This window comes from Rhinopithecus bieti, unplaced genomic scaffold, assembly GCF_001698545.2.
Source record: "Rhinopithecus bieti isolate Rb0 unplaced genomic scaffold, ASM169854v2 scaffold_50015, whole genome shotgun sequence".
Lineage (NCBI taxonomy): Eukaryota > Metazoa > Chordata > Mammalia > Primates > Cercopithecidae > Rhinopithecus > Rhinopithecus bieti.
The window spans coordinates 1,316,783-1,334,282 of record NW_016819821.1 but is presented as its reverse complement, the minus strand read 5'-3'; the positions used below and the strand labels follow the sequence as shown (position 1 = coordinate 1,334,282).

At 51.1% G+C, this 17,500-nt stretch overlaps 1 protein-coding gene across 1 annotated transcript in view; it reads left to right on the top strand.

Annotated features, from left to right (window-relative positions):
• LOC108519969 (PR domain zinc finger protein 2) overlaps positions 1 to 17,086 on the top strand; it is a 45,913-nt gene extending 28,827 nt beyond the window's left edge. The window contains exons 2-3 of the mRNA XM_017859261.1: positions 8,710 to 8,853; positions 15,158 to 17,086. Of these exons, the coding sequence (XP_017714750.1) occupies positions 8,710 to 8,830 (121 nt within the window). The 3' untranslated portion in view covers positions 8,831 to 8,853; positions 15,158 to 17,086. The remainder of the gene's footprint in view (positions 1 to 8,709; positions 8,854 to 15,157) is intronic.
• The last annotated feature ends 414 nt before the right edge of the window (positions 17,087 to 17,500 follow it).

Here is a 17,500-nt window from a genome sequence, read left to right as displayed (position 1 = left end):
TTGAGGCCAGGAATAGAACAGATGTTCTATTTCTAGACATGTTCTATTATACGTTCTATTGTATAGACAACGCCCTTGCTTTGTCTTCAAACTAGCATGGGATTCTGACAAGCAAGAAATTAGGATCCACAGGAGACGATGCTCTGAAGCACCATTTCTGAGCCTTCCTATGAGCCAGGAGTGGCCCAGGTGTTTGAGCTCTGTCCTCTGCCCAATCCTTCCCCGACTGTACAGATTGGATGGCGTATGACATCCCCTTGTGCTTTCAAAGTCCATTAGTTTTTGTTCTAAGTAAAATGTCCAGAAATTTCCCTCCTACGGTAGGCAGTGGAGCACTTTGCCAGGGGCAAGACACTTCTGGGTAAAGTCTGTGTGGGGCACACAGCAGGTTCCTCCCAACCCTGCCACTAGGTTTAAAATGTTCAACCACTGTGTTTGAAAATCTTACCAAGGTAATGCTACACCGCCCTGCTTTCTAAAAACAGTTGATGCTGGGCCAGACGTGGTAGCTCGTGCCTGTAATCCCAACACTTTGGGAGGCCGAGGCAGGCGGATCACAAAGTCAGGAGATCAAGACCATCCTGGCTAACATGGTGAAACCCCATTTCTACTAAAAATACAAAAAATTAGCTGGGCGTGGTGGCAGGTACCTGTAGTCCCAGCTACTCAGGAGGCTGAGGCAGGAGAATGGCGTGAACCCGGGAGGCGGAGCTTGCAGTGAGTGGAGATCCGGCCACTGCACTCCAGCCTGGCAGCAGAGCGAGACACTTGATGCTGAACTTCTTCAACCGTTTCTTGATGTCTGGGATTTAGGACTACATATCTCATTCATTTTGCCAGGATTTTATGGAGGAACATCTTTGGGAGCATAGTGAGTCCATTTTCCCTCCCCTGCACTGAATGGTGTCTGAGAACAGCTGTGCAGTGGGAATATCACGGAGTCTTGAATCGCTCATTTCTTCCTTCCTTACATGTTGAGGGTCTGTTATTCACTCACTCACAATTAGGTACTAAGAATACAATGATGAGCAAAACTCAGCCAAGCTCTGCCATCAGAGACCTTACGGTCCCCTGGGGATACCTGCATTTATCAGACAGTCACAGATGCCTGAGAAACTGCCCGTGAGGGGGCAAGTGCCGTGGGAACCTGACCAGGGCCATGTTGCCTCAAGAGGGCGGCCCAGAAGCATCTCCAGAGCAGTGGTTCTCAACCCAGCTGCGTGTTGGAACCACTAAAGAGCTTAAAGATACCATAGTCCAATCCTGCCCCAGAGATCCTGATGTCATGGCCTGGCGTGCAGCCCAGGCCTCTCTGGGTGAATCTTGTGAGGAGCCGGGGCTAGAGGCCACCGGGAAATGGGTTCTACCCAGGTAAGCTGGAGTAACAAGAACGGAAGGGGAGAGATGGGCTGGCAGGGCAGTGCAGGCTGGACTTGATGTATTAAGGAATTTGGATTGTGTCCTGGGAATCATGGGGTTTTGACAGGTTGCAGCAGGGGCGTGTCGTGGTCCATTTTGCCTTTTGGGAAGATGGTCACACTTCTGTGGAACAGATGGGAGGGGAGCCGTGTGGAAGTGAGAAGTCCAGTGAGGAAGGTGCCTTGCAGGACTCCAGGCGAGAGGTGGTCCCCGATAGTGGTAGAAGAGGAAGGAAGGTGGACTAGATGGAGCCAGTGGCAGGTGATGTGTAGCAGGAGAGGGTGACAGAGGGACCATGTTGACTCCCAGGTCTCTGGCTTTCAGGGCACAAATGCAGTGCTATTCACCAAGAACAGGAGCGGGGTGGGGTGGCAGGTGTGAGGCAGGGTCATAATTTAAATTCAGGACCTGATTTAAGGGGCCTTCTAGATGTCCAAGAGATGTCATGTCAGCGCGTGAATGGAGTTCAAAGGCCAGATGTGGGCTGGGCGTGGGCGCCGGTGGGTCATCTGTGTGAGGTTGGCCATGGACGCCAAAGCCATGGATGCACCCCTAGGGAGGGAGTCATGTGCAGAGATGACAGGCTGTGGTCCAGACCCCATGTTCAGACCCTAATGTCACCAAGCATGACTCTGGGCAAGTTGTTTTAACAAAATTTGGGCTGCCATAACAAAATACCGTGGACTAGGTGGCTTAAATGACAGAAATTTATTTTTTTCACCGTTCTGGAGACTGGAAGTTCAAGATTAGGGTGCCGCATGCTTTGTTTCTGGTCGGGGCTCTCTTCCTGGTTCACAGACTGCCACCTTCTGTCTGTGTCCTCACATGACCTTTCTCGGGCACACGCATCTTCTTACAAGGCACATGCACTAATTGCATCATGAATGTCCCATCCTCATGCCTCAGTAAACCCTGTCACTTCCCGAAGGTCCCACCTCTAAATACGATCACACTGGGGGTTAGGGCTTCAGCACATGAATGGGGTGCAGGGGGCACAAATGTTCCATCTGTAACATTAGTTAACCTCTCTCAAGTCGGTTGACCTCTCAGGTTCCCCAAGGACAAAATTAAGCGTGCATGGACCCGGAACATCATGGCACATACATGGCCTGGCACATCGTTTTTCCCTGCCCTTGAACTTGCCCTCCTTTCCCGCTTCCAGGGAAGTGACTGCTGTCTGCTACAGACTCTGTATTTGCTTCAATCTAACGGCTCTTTTCTTCCTCTTCTATTCATTTTGCTGCTTCTGATTGGCCATGGACTTGGAAGCCATCGGCCATATTCGTTTGGATTGTGTGTACAGTAAGAGCAGCATGCACTGAATGTGAAAGCTTGGGTTCTTTTTTTTTTTTTTTTTTTTTTTTTGAGACGGAGTCTCCCTCTGTTGCCCAGGCTGGAGTGCAGTGGTGCTTTCTTGGCTCACTGCAAGCTCCGCCTCCCGGGTTCGTGCCGTTCTCCTTCCTCAGCCTCCGGAGTAGCTGGGACTACAGGCACCTGCCACCACGCCCGGCTACTTTTTTGTATTTTTAGTAGAGACGGGGTTTCACCATGTTAGCCAGGATGGTCTCAATCTCCTGACCTCGTGATCCGCCTGCCTCGGCCTCCCAAAGTGCTGGGATTATAGTTGTGAGCCACTGTGCCGGGCTGAAAGCTTGAGTTCTGTGTGGCTTTGCTCCTTAGGGACAGGCTGCAGGCCCAGGCATGAATCTTAGTGCCTGCATGCAGTGAGCTTCTGTCAGAGTTTACAAATCAGGGCCCGGGCATGGTAGCTCACGCTTATAATCCCAGCACTTTGGGAGGCTGAGGTGGGTGGATCACCTGCGGTCAGGAGTTGAGACCAACCTGGCCAACATGGTGAAACCTTGTCTCTACTAAAAATACAAAAATTATCCAGGCGTGGTGGCGGGCGCCTGTAGTCCCAGGTACTCAGGAGGCTGAGGCGGGAGAATCGCTTGAATCTGGGAGGCGGAGATTGCAGTGAGCCAAGAAAGCGCCACTGCATTCCAGCCTGAGTGACAGAGCGAGACTCCATCTCAAAAGAAAAAAAGAGAGTTTACAGATCAGTGGGCACTGGTTGTGGATGACGCAGACTTTCCACAACGTTCTAGGCTGTTCTCGGGATTGTGAAGGTTAACAGGCCTCTGGATAAGCCAGGCACTGACTCGTGAACACTTGCACAGCGATGATGCCATCACCATAACCTACAGGAAGCATCCTGTGACACTGTGCTCGCCCCCTGCTGGCTGACAGGGCATCCCCTTGTAACTGGAGGCAGTGCTGGGAGCGCTCGGGCTGTCCTTGTGCAGGAGACTCTGGGCTCTGCGGTCCCTGGGCAGGGGCCAGGCCAGGGGAGGGTGTGTGGTCCTGAGACCATGTTTCCTCCACCTGCAAACCAGGGGCATCCCTCATGGCTGCCTCTACCCACCCACCCAACGTTTCCTGTGCCAGGTCCTGTGCCTGGCGACACAGGGGATTCCACTGTCAGCAAGACTCAGTCCCTGCCCTCAAAGACATCCTCTTTTAGTGGTGAAGGAGTCAGCAACTCGACAGGCAAGGTGATTGCTGTGGGAAGAGCTGTGAGCGAAAGGCCCAGAAAGTCACAGAAGGACAGAAGGAAGACAGAAAGGAAACTCCAGAGGCTATGAGAACAGGGCTGGGGTGTCCGCTAACACGGGGAGGTCAAAGAAGGCAAGGCCTCTTTCAGAAGACACTTAAGCGGAGACCCAAAAGGTGGGAGGGAGGGAGCTGCGGGCAGAGGAGGGCAGGGCAGGGCAAAGTCAAGCAGGGAGCAACCAGGTAAGAAGAGCTTGCCTGGCTGAGAGACAAGTGCACAGGGCAAACGCAGAGTGCGTGAGGGGACCGGGAGGGTGGCAGGCAGGCGCACAATGCTCTAATAATGTGGGAAGGCTTGGGCCACTTTTGCACTGGGCAGTGACATGGTCCAGTGTGGTGGTCACATCCAGTGGTCCTTATAAAGGCTTCTCTTGTTGCTTAGTGGTGAATGGATTGGGGGGGAGGCAGCATCAAAGTGGGGACAGTGCAGTGGCAATTGCCGCAGTCCTCATGGAAGGCGTTGATGCCACAGGTTGAGCTGGGTGGTGGCAGTGGGAGTGGAGAGAGGTGTGTGGACTTGGAGGCAGAGTTAAGGAACCCGGAGATGGATCAGCTTGGGGGTGGGCACAGCGGGGGTCTCACAGGCTCTATGATCACAACACACTGCCCTGACAGTGCACCTGCTTCCAATGAGTGTGGTTTCTAGGTCTAGGGCCAATCCGAAGCAGCAAAATGAATAGAAGAGGAAGAAAAGGGCTACCGGGCTTTAGTTGTAATAACAACATGTTTGGCATTGCCATTTCCTGAGAAGAGTGACAAGCGTCCGGTGCGGCTGGAGCCTAGCAGGGGCAGGAGCAAGGTGGGACCCTACGATGTGCCACTTTGCCGTGTTAAAGTGAGACGCTCATTAGACATCCAAGGGGAGGGGCCGGGCAGGCAGTGGATGTGCAGGTGTGGAGCTCTGCACAGGAGTTTGAGCCAAAAGTCTGACTAAAGCATTGACACAGAGGTCTTACTTGACATTCAGTCTTTAAGGACCGGTCAGGACCTTGGCTCACCTCCTGCTCCAATGCTTCCTGGGGTCATACCCAGTAGGAGCATCTCACATGTGCTGGATTCTTCCCAGAAAGCAAAATGCTCCCAATCCTGGTCACCAAAATGCTTCCAGCCCTGCTCTCTGTTGGCAAGCTGGCAGGGACTGTCTCCATTTTACAGAGGGGGAAGCTGAGCCTCCGAGGCTGAGAGACAGGGAGTGGCTTACCCTGAGCCATACAGTCAATGAGAATGAGGATCGGAGGCCACCCCCAGGCGGCCATACTGCATCCTCCTGGGATGGTGACTATTCCATATGTGTCCACCACCCGCAACTGCCACAGTCATGACACTGTGCTGGTACCCACTGGAGGGCCAGGATGCCCTGCACGGAGACCTTTCTCCAAAGTTAATCATTACTGTAACCCCAAATTGGTCTTCCTGCTTTGCAGAAGATCAACCTGGAGCTCAGACAGGTCCACGACTCCCTGAGGTCGCACAGCTAGTGGGTGGGAACCAAGAATCATGAGGCTCTGCGCTAACTGCTACTGTGCCCTGGAGAAGCACCCAACTCCGGAGCTTTGGTCCTCGGTATTTAACATCTCGGGGCTTGGGGCGCTGTGCTCTCATGAGTTCTTTGACAGTGAAGCGCTTCTTGATCAGGAAGGACAATCCCCCAGGACATCCTGTCCCCGTCCTAACAGGAAACACCCAATTGGTGACCTGATGTTTCTTCAAAATTGTGGCCCAAGGAGCTGAAAGGCCTGCGCTCTGCTCCCTAGGGAAACTCTTCTTATCCATCTGAGCCTCAGTTTTCTCATCCGTGAAAGGGGTATAATAAAAGCACTTGTTCTTCCTATTTCCTGGGCTGCTGGGAGGGTTCAGAGAGAAAGCTGAGAAAGTCCTTAGGAGTCAGAGAGGCCATGTTCATGTTGGCTGGCGTGGTCCTCCATTAGGCCAGGCAGTGGATGAGGGGTGGCAGAGGGGCCTCTGCCTTCAGGGGTTTTGCCTCGATCCACTCCCTCCACCCAGGTGGACGCCCTGAGCCGGGGAGGAGGCGCGCCCCCTGGTGGAGACGCTATGGTTGCTGCATCCGCAGGAGCCGAAGGGAGCGGAGACACACTGGCTGGCTAGAGAGGCCTGGGAGGTCGAGGTGTTATTTTTGTGTGATTGATCTGGCTTTTGGATATTTAATAACAGAGAGAGGGAGAAGCTGGGTACTGATGATGCAGAGCATGTCTGTCTCCAAAGCTTCTGCTGGTCTTGCTACACCACTGTGGACATTTCCCTGGGAAGCAGGATGTCGTAGGGAGGGGACCTGCTCTTTGCCAGCTCTGTTTCTTATTCCCCAACAGGACATAGGAGTCCATGTCTCCAGCAGCCTCCCAGCTGGCTGTATCCTCCCAGGTTGGGTCTCCTGGGGCACCAGCCAGCTAGAATGGGGTTGGGGGGTGGCCACTAGCTACAGAGACAGCCCCCCACCTCAGGCCCCCTCATGGGCCTTGGTGGCCCGTCAGGAGCACAGTTGCATGAAGCATGGGTCCTCCGTTTCTTCCTTAACTCTTGCACAGGCGAGTAGACTGAGCTGACCGTGGGCCTTGGCTGCACAGCACGGGGGAGGAATTCAAACAGGGGCAGCCCTGACCTTGACGGAGAGCCAGGCCCTCGGGGGAGGCTCACTCGTGACAACAGCAGGTCTCTTCGTCTTGTCTAAGGCTTTTCTCTGGCACCTTCTACATTTGCTCGTCTGTTGATACATTTGGGTATTTTAATATGATTGAGGGCTCCCTTGCCAACGTTGGCACTATCAGCATTTGGGGCTGGTTAAATCTTTGTTGCGGGGGCCTGTCCTGGGTAGGAGGTTTAGCAGCACCCCTGACCTTACCCTCCAGATGCCAGTAGCAGCACCCTTCTCTCAGGTGTGAAAGCCAACAGTGTCTCCAGACATTACCAAGTGTGTGCCCTGATTGAGAGCCACTGATGTGAGCTCTTCCATGTGCCAGCTTTGAGCTGGACTCCATTCCCGTCTCCTGTTCCCTCAGGCAGAGCTGGCTCTGCAAACTACCAGAGCAGGTGGCGTTCTGGGCGTATTTGTCCCTCCTGCTTTCCTACCTGCCTGGCCTCCCACCTCCTCTGACCTGGGCCACCTTGTCCGGAGGCCCCCTCACTTTCCATTCTTCCATCTAGAGAGGCAGACAGGTGACAGGCTCTCTGTGCCTCAGTTTCCCCATCTGTAAATGAAGGATAATAACAGTATCCACCTGGGTAGGCTGTGTGAAGAATTAGATTGTTTGTCTGTGTAAAATACCTAGCACAGTTCTGGACACGCAGTGAGCCTGTATGGATCACTCTTACTCAGTGGATGTTTGTTTGTTTATTTATTTATTTGAGATGGAGTCTTGCTCTGTCGCCCAGGCTGGAGTACAATGGAACAATTTTGGCTCACTGCAGCCTCTGCCTACTGGGTTCAAGCGATTCTCCTGTCTCAGCTTCCCAAGTAACTGTGATTACAGGCATCCACCACCACGCCTGGCTAATTTTTTGTATTTTTAGTAGAGACAGGGTTTCACCATGTTGGCCAGGCTGGTCTTGAACTCCTGACCTCAGGTGATCCACCCACCTCAGCCTCCCAAAGTGCTGGGATTACAGGCATGAGCTACCGCACCTGGCCGGATGTTTATTTTTATTGTGCCAAGCTGGGGATGCAACAATGAACGAGACAAAGATCTTGACCTTGGGATCTCAGAGCTCATGAGAAAGGCAGACACCTTATTCTGGGCTTTTAATTCAGTGTAGCAAGTGCTGGGATGGGGACACACACGTAAGGGGCCTGTTGGAGGAACACCCCACCCAGGAGTTAAAGAAGGAAAGCTTCCTGGAGGAGGTAACATCCCAGCTGGGATATGGAAGAGAAGGACGAGTTAGCTGAGTGAGGAAAGGAAAGGAATAATGGTGTGAATCATCTATCTTTTAAATAAATTTTTTAAAGGCCCTTCTGAAAAAAATCAAATCGCATTTACTGGGATGGGGCGGGGGAGCTTTTTTGTATAAATAGGGCAAAACCATGCCCCCCCAAAATCCTAGATTCACCTCTTTGGGAAGCCACGCCACCCCCTCTGAGATACTCAGCATGGAAGTGCTCAGCACAGGATAGATGCGGAGTGTGGGGTTAAGGGCAGGGAGGGGACCTGCCTCCATCCCCCACAACCCAGCCCATATGCAGGTGTGTTTGTACTTTGGTAACAGTAACCTCCCCAGATGCTTTCTGCCTTATGGGTGTTGGGGCCTGGCAGGAGGGGAGAACAGGGAGGCGCCTAGGGAAATAGAATCAGAGAAGGGCAAAGCCGTTATTTTGATGCAATCGGAATCATTCTGGCTCATCTGCATATCCACTGGGGGTCACCAGACAGCGCTGCCCATCATGGTGGCTCAGAACCAGCCCAATGGACACTCCTCTTGCCCGTGCTTCTGCAGTCGCCTCCGAGGGAAGAGAATTGGTGGACTGGACATGGAGAAGTACACATTGGTGGTTTAAGCTCATGTCCTGTTAGCTGACGCCAGGCACCTGACCTCAAGGTGTCCAGGAAGTACAGTCCTGCCCAGGCCTGGGAAGTGGTGACCAGCACTAAGGAAGCCCCCCAGCAATGTCTAGGGCACTGGGCTGGGCTCCTGGTGACAACGTGTGTTGTTCCTCTTCCTACACAGCTACAGCCTCCGCTTGGCATCCCGATGCTCTCCACCAGCGGCCCCGTACATCACCAGGCAGTGTAGGAAGGTCAAAGCCCCGGCTGCAGCCCAGTTCCAGGGACCATTCTTCAAAGAGTAGACACTCTGCCTGCTCCCTGACAGGTACGAGGCAGGACGGAACAGCTTCTGGCACTGTGTGGGTGGGTCTGGGGGTCGAGAGGGTGTGGGCTTGGGTCTTGGGTGGGGAGGGAAGGAGAGAAAGGGGTGGGCGTGATTGCTTGTGTGTATCAGGCACGGCGCAGGGTCTCCCTCCAGGAGGGCACGTGGCTGAGTGCAGACTCTGGACCACCTGTTTCACATCCCAGCTCTGCCACTTCCTGGCTGCGAACTTCAAGCAAATTACTTAGTCTTTCTGAGCCTCAGTTTCCACATTTGTACAGTGGGCACTACAATAGTACCTACTTTATAGGGTGGTTGTGAGAATTACAAGTGTCAAATGTGCAAAGCACCTAGAAGAGTGTCAGCCACATAGTAAGCACTAGGTGAGTCATTATTGGAGTAATAATGATAAAAATACTAATTATACTCAGTTCTCAATTGCCTCAGAGGCCGTAAGCCCAGAAAAGATAGCAGAGTTCCTATTCTCACAATGTATTTGAAAGTAAAAATAATACAGGCTGAGTAACCCTAATCCAAAAATCCAAAATCTGGAATGCCCCAAAATCTGAAACTGGAGTAAGGACATGACACTCGAAGGAAATGCTCATTGGAACATTTCAGATTTCAGATAATAGAAAACTCAGATTTATTTTGGACCAAAACAGTCTCTTCCTAGGTTTTCTGATAGTAAAAGCGTGGAATCACTCTTAAGATTTCTGTTGGATAAAAACGTGGAAACCAGACTTTTCATTTGTGGAGTACCTGGGTTCTGCTGGTGACCGATGAGCACGCTTGGCGCTCCCTGTTGGTGACACCACACGACTGCATTCATTGTGTCCCCAAGGCCAGCATCTCAAAGTGTGATCAGAAGACCTCACACATCAGAAGATCTAAGATGCTGTTATAAATACAGATCTGAGTCCAGTTCCAAATATACAAAATGGCCAAAAAGGCTCAAATCCCATTTACTGGACTGTAGTATGAATAGGGCCAAACCCCGTTAAAAAATCCCGAATTCGGCCAGGCGCGGTGGCTCACGCCTGTAATCTCGGCACTTTGGGAGGCCGAGGAGGACGGATCACGAGGTCAGGAGATTGAGACCATCCTGGCTAACACAGTGAAACCCCCGTCTCTACTAAAAATACAAAAAAGTTAGCTGGGCGTGGTAGCGGGCGCCTGTAGTCCCAGCTACGTGGGAGGTTGAGGCAGGAGAATGGCTTGAACCTGGGAGGTGGAGCTTGCAGTGAGCCGAGATTACACCACTGGACTCCAGCCTGGGTGACAGAGCGAGACTTCATCTCAAAAAAAAAAAAAAAAAAAACCAAAAAATCACGAGTTCACATCTCTGTGGGAAGTCACATCAGCCCGGTGAGATACCCAGCATGGAAGTGGTTGGCACAGGACAGACGCTGAATACAGGGTGAATGGGAGAGGGGACTGGCCACCACCCCTCACAGTGCTGCTTGTATTTGTGGGTGGGTATTGTTGGCACAGGCCCATCCTGGTGGGTGTGACCAGGGAACCTGCACTAGCAGTTGACCCCCTGGGTTCTGGGACACACTTAGGTTTGGGGATGCCTGCTTAACACAAGGCAGGGGTTAAAACAAGCCAGGGTTGTTTGGGATGAGTGTAGTTCAAGGCAAGAATGGGCTGAATTCTGAAACTCTGAGGTCTTTTGTGTTATGCCAGGAAGAAAAGACCCTTTCTTCCTTCTGCCTGCCCTCCCTCCCCAAGACCTCACTTCTCTCTTTCCCTTTTTTTTTTTTTTTTGAGACGGAGTCTCACTCTGTTGCCAGGCTGGAACGTAGTGGCACGATCTTGGCTCACTGCAACCTCTACCTCTCAGGTTCAAAAGATTCCCCTGCCTCAGCCTCCTGAGTAGCTGGAACTACAAGCACCCGCAACTACGCCCAGCTAATTTTTTTTTTTTTTTTTTTTTGTATTTTAGTAGAGACGGGGTTTCACCATGTTGGCCAGGATGGTCTTGATCTCCTGACCTCGTGATCTGCCCGCCTCTCCCTCCCAAAGTGTTGGGATTACAGGCATGAGCCACCGCGCCCGGCTGTTTACTTCTCTCTTTCTTAAGCAGTTGGAGTTTCCGGCTTGGCTTTATTCCTCTGGGGTTTGGGGAGGGGAGCAAAAATAAAATCCACTCTTCCCCAGAGAGTCTGTTGTCTGCTGCTGGAACTGAACCTGTCTCTCTGGGGCCAGCTGCTCCCTGACAGGGGAACCTGGAGACTAGACCCTGGACTGGAGTCTCATGGAACAATGTTGAAATGGTCTCTAAGATAGTACAGAACTCGGAGGCCCTGGGAGATGAACCTCCCATTTTATAGATGGAAAAATTGAGGCCCCAAGAGAAGAGACATAGGACATGGCTAGAGTCTTCTAGAAAATGAGAGGCCATGCCAGGATGAGCAATTCCACCTCTGGGAACCATTTGTGTCCAGCATCCTCTTTGTGGCCAAGGCTGCTGCATGAACCTTCTGGGTTGATGGGCACCGGGGAATTGCGTCCACCCCAGAGCAGGTGTTCTCTGCAGCCGGAGGAGAGCCAGGTGCAACTGGGCTGGCTTCCTTCCGAAACAGACCGGGCCATTTCTGTCGGCCACTGCAGGCTTGGCCATGACGAAGATGAAATGTATGTAGCATTTGCCAAGCCTTATGAATTTAGGCTGTGTCCCAGGGCCAGGCACTGTCCTAGGTGGCGGCCTTCTTTTTCCTTCTTTAAAAACGCATACAGTTTCCCAAGCTAGCTGATCAAATGAAGAGAGGCCTAACGTCATTTGCCTCTGCATCTTACGGTCTCTGTTTGCTTACCAACAACGAAGGCTCCAAACTGAGCAGTTTCATGTCTAAGTGACTAAAACTTGCTCCTTAAAATCTTAGGTAGCTTTTTTTCCATTTTATAAATTGGTACTTACACCAAGCATGTGCTACTTTTATTATTTTTAAAATAATTTTTAAAAAAGTCTTCTTTATACTGTTTGCATTAGTTAGCTCAGGCTGCCATCACAAAATACCACTGACTGCGTGGCTTAAATATTGAACAGAAATTTATTTCCTGATGGTTCTTGAGGCTGGAAGTACCAGATCAGGGTGCCACTATAGCCAGGTTCTGGTGAGGGCCTGCTTCCTGGCTTGCAGACGGCCACCTTACTGCGGTGTCCTCACGTGGCGGGAGCCTGGGGGAGACCAAGCTCTCTGGTGTCTCTTCTTAGAAGTCCATGCATCTCATCATGAGCCGTGCTTCATGATCTCATCTAACCCTAATCACCTCCCAAAGGCCCCACCTCCAAATACCATCACATGGCGGGGTTAGGGCTTCAGCATAAGGGTTTTAGGGGGACACAGTTCAGTCCATAGCACTGTTTGACACAGTTCCAGATTTATCAGAATGCCACAACCAAGTATTTTAGTTCAGGAAGGTGTGCAGGTCAAAGCCCTCATTTTACAGAGACGGAAACTGACATGAATGGGCGTGTGGCAGAGCTGGCATCAACACTCTGGTCTCCTGATTCCCGGGACGGATCCTGGACTTTTAAGTGGACCGTGCCTCCTTCATGCAAAACTGTGTGTGCGTGTGGGTTTTGTTCAGAGAAAAGGATGACCTTCTTGAAGGACCCACGGCCTTGGCTGCTTTGCCTGCTCTTGCCCATTCCGATTTCAAGGCTTCGTCACCCGTCTCCTGGACGGTCTGAATGCAGGAAGAATGAACACGGAGAAGCATGATTTCTGGCAAGCACTGCCTTTCACCAGTCTCTGTGGCACCCCCTTTCCTGCGGCTCACACAAAGCCCAGAGGTTTCTGTTCACTTTTAAGTGCAGAAAAGTGCCGCACTGCCTAGTCTATAGGGAAGCTTCCTTTGCACATCCTGTGTTCACCCCGCGTCTTTCCCACCCCAGGGGTTCAGCAAGAGGCCCAGGGAAGGGACAGCCTCTCACCTGTCTGGCCACCATTGTGATCCTTCTCTCGGCTGTTGCTGCTCCTTTGGCTAAGACTGGCAGCCTCAGGGCCCTCTGTGGGCAGGATTTCTGACGTGGGCTCTCTCCCGGGGTCCTGGGAGTGGAGTGTGTAGAGGTTGCCCATCCTGGCCCATCTCCCTTGTATGAGAGCTGCCCTCCACCTCAGGTCCAGCCCCCAGCTCCTGCTGCTGTGACCTCCCCAGAGGGCTGCACTCTCGGTGGAGGACTGGCAAGATGGCTTCTTTAATGGATCCCATGTGACCCAGGGGAGACCCACACTTGCTGGCTACGCCAGGCCAAGGGAATGCAGCCACTCCATAGCTGGCCCCACCTCTGCTTCCTTTTCTCCCCCTGCTCTGGCTCATGGGCACAGGCAGACAGGCCAGTCTGCTGCATAAGCGGGCGTCCTCTGGGAAGGGACACGACTTCTCTTGAAGACATCCCACTCCCCACAAACAACCCTTTCCAGTCCCATGGAGACATTTCAAGGAATTGAAATGAACATAGCGTAGTGGTTAGGTGCACAGTGTCTCACTCCCTGCAAACAGCCCTTTCCAGCCCCATCGAGACATTTCAGGAAACTGAAATGAACATAGCGTCGTGGTTAGGTGCACAGTGTCTGGAGCTATGCCTTCAGTGGCTACTTCACTCCTGTGGGTTTCAATTCATGCATCTGTGAAATGGGTTAATAATAATAATACCTCTGTCATGGGTTTGTTGAGAGGATTGCATAGCTTAGTGAATGAAAAGCCCTTAGCAAAGTGCCTGGTATGCAGTAAGCCTTCCATAAACAACTGGTTTTATTATTATTGAAATGTTACATTATTAGTGGTAGTAATAATAATAGCAGTAGTTACTTTTAGCAGTAGTGACCAGGTCCACTGGGCAAGAGAACTGTATCCCTGAACTTGGCCCAGCCAATTCAACCCAATGCAGTGAACATTATTTATTTATTTATTTATTTATTTATTTATTTATTTAGAGACAGGGTCTCACTCTGTCGCCCAGGCTGGAGTGCAGTGGTGCAGTCTTGGCTCACTGTAACCTCTGCCTCCCGGGTTCAAGGGGTTCTCCTGCCTCAGCCTCCTGAGTAGCTGGGATTACAGGCACCCACCACCACACCTGGCTAAGTTTTGTATTTTTAGTAGAGTCGGGGGTTTCACCATGTTGGCCAGGCTGGTCTCGAACTCCTGACCTTCAATGATCTGCCCACCTCAGCCTCCCAAAGTGCTAGGATTACAGGCGTGAGCCACCGCACCTGGTCTTTAGTGAACATTACTAAGGGTTCACCCATATTTTCAGCTCTGGACTAAGCACTGTAAATGTGGTTTCTGCGGAGGAAACATGCGGGAACAGCCATCCCCTCCTGACTGGAAGAGCACACACATGCTGGAGTGAATGAGCCTGGCCTGGGTTCAAGCCTCACCTCTGCTGCTCATCATCGGCAGACTTGTAAAAGTTACTTCTCCTTTCTGAGCCTCCACTTCTTTCATATAAAATGGGGATCTGTGTTGCCTGTCATGAGGGTTGTTATGAACATCCAAAGGAAATTAAGCGGGAGTACCATCACTTTGGAAGACTGTTTGGCAGTGTCGACTGATGCTGAACACGTGGGTACCTCAGGACCCAGCAGTTCCCACTGCTGGGGACACATTCAGCAGATATGTACCCACGTGCACCAGGAAACAACTGCGAGAATGCTGATATGTTATCTATGAACGTCCTACGACCCAGCACTTCCGCTCAGCAGATATGCATACATATATGTGCCATACGTGTCTTCTAGACACATACAAGAATGTTCTAGCAGCATGACTCACATGGCACCAAACTGGAAGTTCCCAGTAGTGGATCAGCAGAGGAGTAGATGGATAGAGGTGGTGTATTTCTATAGTAGCACACTACACAACAACAAGGTTGAAAACATCAACCACACGTGCAGAATGGGTGACTCTCACAAACACTCAGTGGAAAAAGCCAGACGCAGGAGGAGATGTACTGATTGACCCTATTTATTTAACTTAAAAAATGGGTGAAATCAGTCTATGGTGTTAGAGGTGAGGACAGTGGTTCTTCCGGAGGGCAGGAGGGTTCATGTATCCTTAAAGGGGTCACGGGTCGGGGGCTGATGAGCGACTGTCATGTTCTGGTTTTTTATCTGGGTGCCAGCTCTGCAGGTGTATTGACTGTGAAAATTCATCAAGCTGCGCTTTTTGCTGTATGTATGGTATGTTTCAATAAACAGTTTAATTACAAAATTTAAGTGCAATAACGCATGGACCACTGTGATCGGCACTGAATATGTGCTCACCGTTATTATTTTTATTTTCTTTTTCTCCTCAGCACCTGAAGTGACCTGGAATCAGTGAAGCCAAAGGGACTGGCAGTCTGCCCTGCAGGGAGTACCGACCTATCCCAGTTGTGTGAGCCTGCAAGAGAAAGGGAGTGCATGTGTGTGCGTGCATGTATGCGTGCGTGTGTGTTCACATGTTCTCGTGCGGGTGCGCGAGTGGTCTTCAAACAGGGGTCCCGAACCCCGGGGCGGCAGGAAGGCGGCCGACTCCACGCTGTCCTTTGGGATGATACTTGGATGCAGCTCTTGGGACCGTGTTCTGCAGCTCAGCCTTCTTGTTGGGGTGGGGCCTCTCCTACTATGCAATTTTTCAAGAGCTCCTTGACCCTGCTTTTAGCTTCTTGAGTTGTCTTTTGCCATTATGGGGACTTTTGTCTGACCCAAGGGTCAGCCTTAGGAAGGCCTTCAGGAGGAGGCCGAGTTCCCCTTCAGTACCACCCCTGTCTCCCCACCTTCCCTCTCCCCGCAACATCTCTGGGAATCAATAGCATATTGGCACGTTGGAGCCAAGCCTGAACATTCCCCTTGGCCCCAGCACATGGAAAGTCCCCTTCCTTGCCTAAGGTGTCTCGAGTTTCTGGCTCTTGAGTCATTTCCAGACTTGAAATTCTCATCAGTCCATTGCTCTTGAGTCTTTGCAGAGAACCTCAAATCAGGTGCACCTGGGAGAAAGACTTTGTCCCCACTTACAGATCTATTTCCTCCCTTGGGAAGGGCAGGGAATGGGGATGGTGTATGGAGGGGAGGGATCTCCTGTGCCCTTCATTGCCACACTTGGTGGGACCATGAACACCTTTAATGTCTGAGCTTCTCAAATTAGCTGCAATAGGAAGCAAACAAATTGGGAAATGAAAAAAAAAAAAAAAATGGGAAGATTAAAAAGCACACAGGGAAGAAGAAGAGATTTCGGAGGCCATCCTGCCAGGGGCGGACGGGGCTGACTCCTGCTGTCTGGAGGACAGTCAGTCCATGTCTCGGAGAAACGGGTGAGCTGAGCTTGGCGTTCGAACCCAGTTCAGTGAAGTTCTTGGGTTTTGTGCCTTTGGGGCAGACCCCAGACGAGGATGTCCGAGACCATTTGGGTGCTGTTTTCTCAGCTCCAATTTCAGTAGTGAGCTATCAAACCCAGAGTGGAAGGAGGGAGCTCTGATGAGCACGATTTGTCACACAATAAAGGGATTTTTTTTTTTCAGGGCTACTATGGTTGATCTTGCAACTCTGTAAATATGTATGTAGACACTTTCAAAAGCACGTATTTATGTCCCTGACTGTAAATGCCCCATTTTTAAAGTTTTATAACTTGTGTTATTTAATGAGTCAGTCAATCGGCTGCAGTATGGGGTCTGATAAGGATCTAGGAGAAGGGTCTCATGCGGACTCTCACATGGGCAGAAAAATGGTGATCATTGGCCGACATCACAGTTTTCCTGTTTCCCACCCAGCTAAAAACCGTTGTTCGCTTTAAATTTTCATAGACTGGAATCCTTTCACTGGCTCCTACAGTTAACCCTCACAAGCATGAAGTGCTGTGGCTGTTCCTTATCCTAATGATACGCTTTTGTCCCGTAAATGTCAACACTCATGAGCCATACCCCGGCCTCTCAGTTCTTGAGGGCCTCCCCCTTCAGCAGCGAGGAGAGCTCACAAACCCCAAACCTGGCAAGTCACCTGCAGCCCATGGTGAGCGCTGGGAAGTGTGGCTGAGGCCTTGGGGTCACTCCTTTTTTGCATGTGCAAATGTGCTGGTCACCCTTCAATGCTCCCAAATGGTCAGGAAAACTGTTCCAATCCTGAAAAGGGGGGATGGCTTTGTAAAAGTGGCATTTCCTGGTCAGTGGTGGTCTTCAAGACGACAGCTCTGTATCTGCCATGTGAAGAGAAATAACAATAAAAGTGTGAAGAGCGATTGTGAGGAACAAGCGTGGGAGTGATCATTTTGGTTTCTGTGCTCTGTCTTCTGTGGTGGTGGTTTCGGTGGGAGTGGGGTGCGGGTCCCTGAATGCTCCCTCCCAGCAACAGGAGGAACCAAGAGCTCGAGGAAGCTCAGTCTGGAAACATCCCACCTGGTAAGCAAGGCTACTCTGCCACCTGCCAGCCAGTGAGTTGAACCACATCACTAAGACCAGAAAGACCTCTTTTGATTACAAATATATTCTTGTCTTTAAACAGCTTTATTGAGAGCTAATCCACAGATCATACCACTTACCCACTGAAGCGTACACATCAGTGGCTTTTAGTATATTCAGTGTCACGCAGCCATCTCCACAATCAATTTCAGAACATTTCCATCACCCCTAAAAAGAAACCACAGGCCCATTAGCAGTTACTCCCCA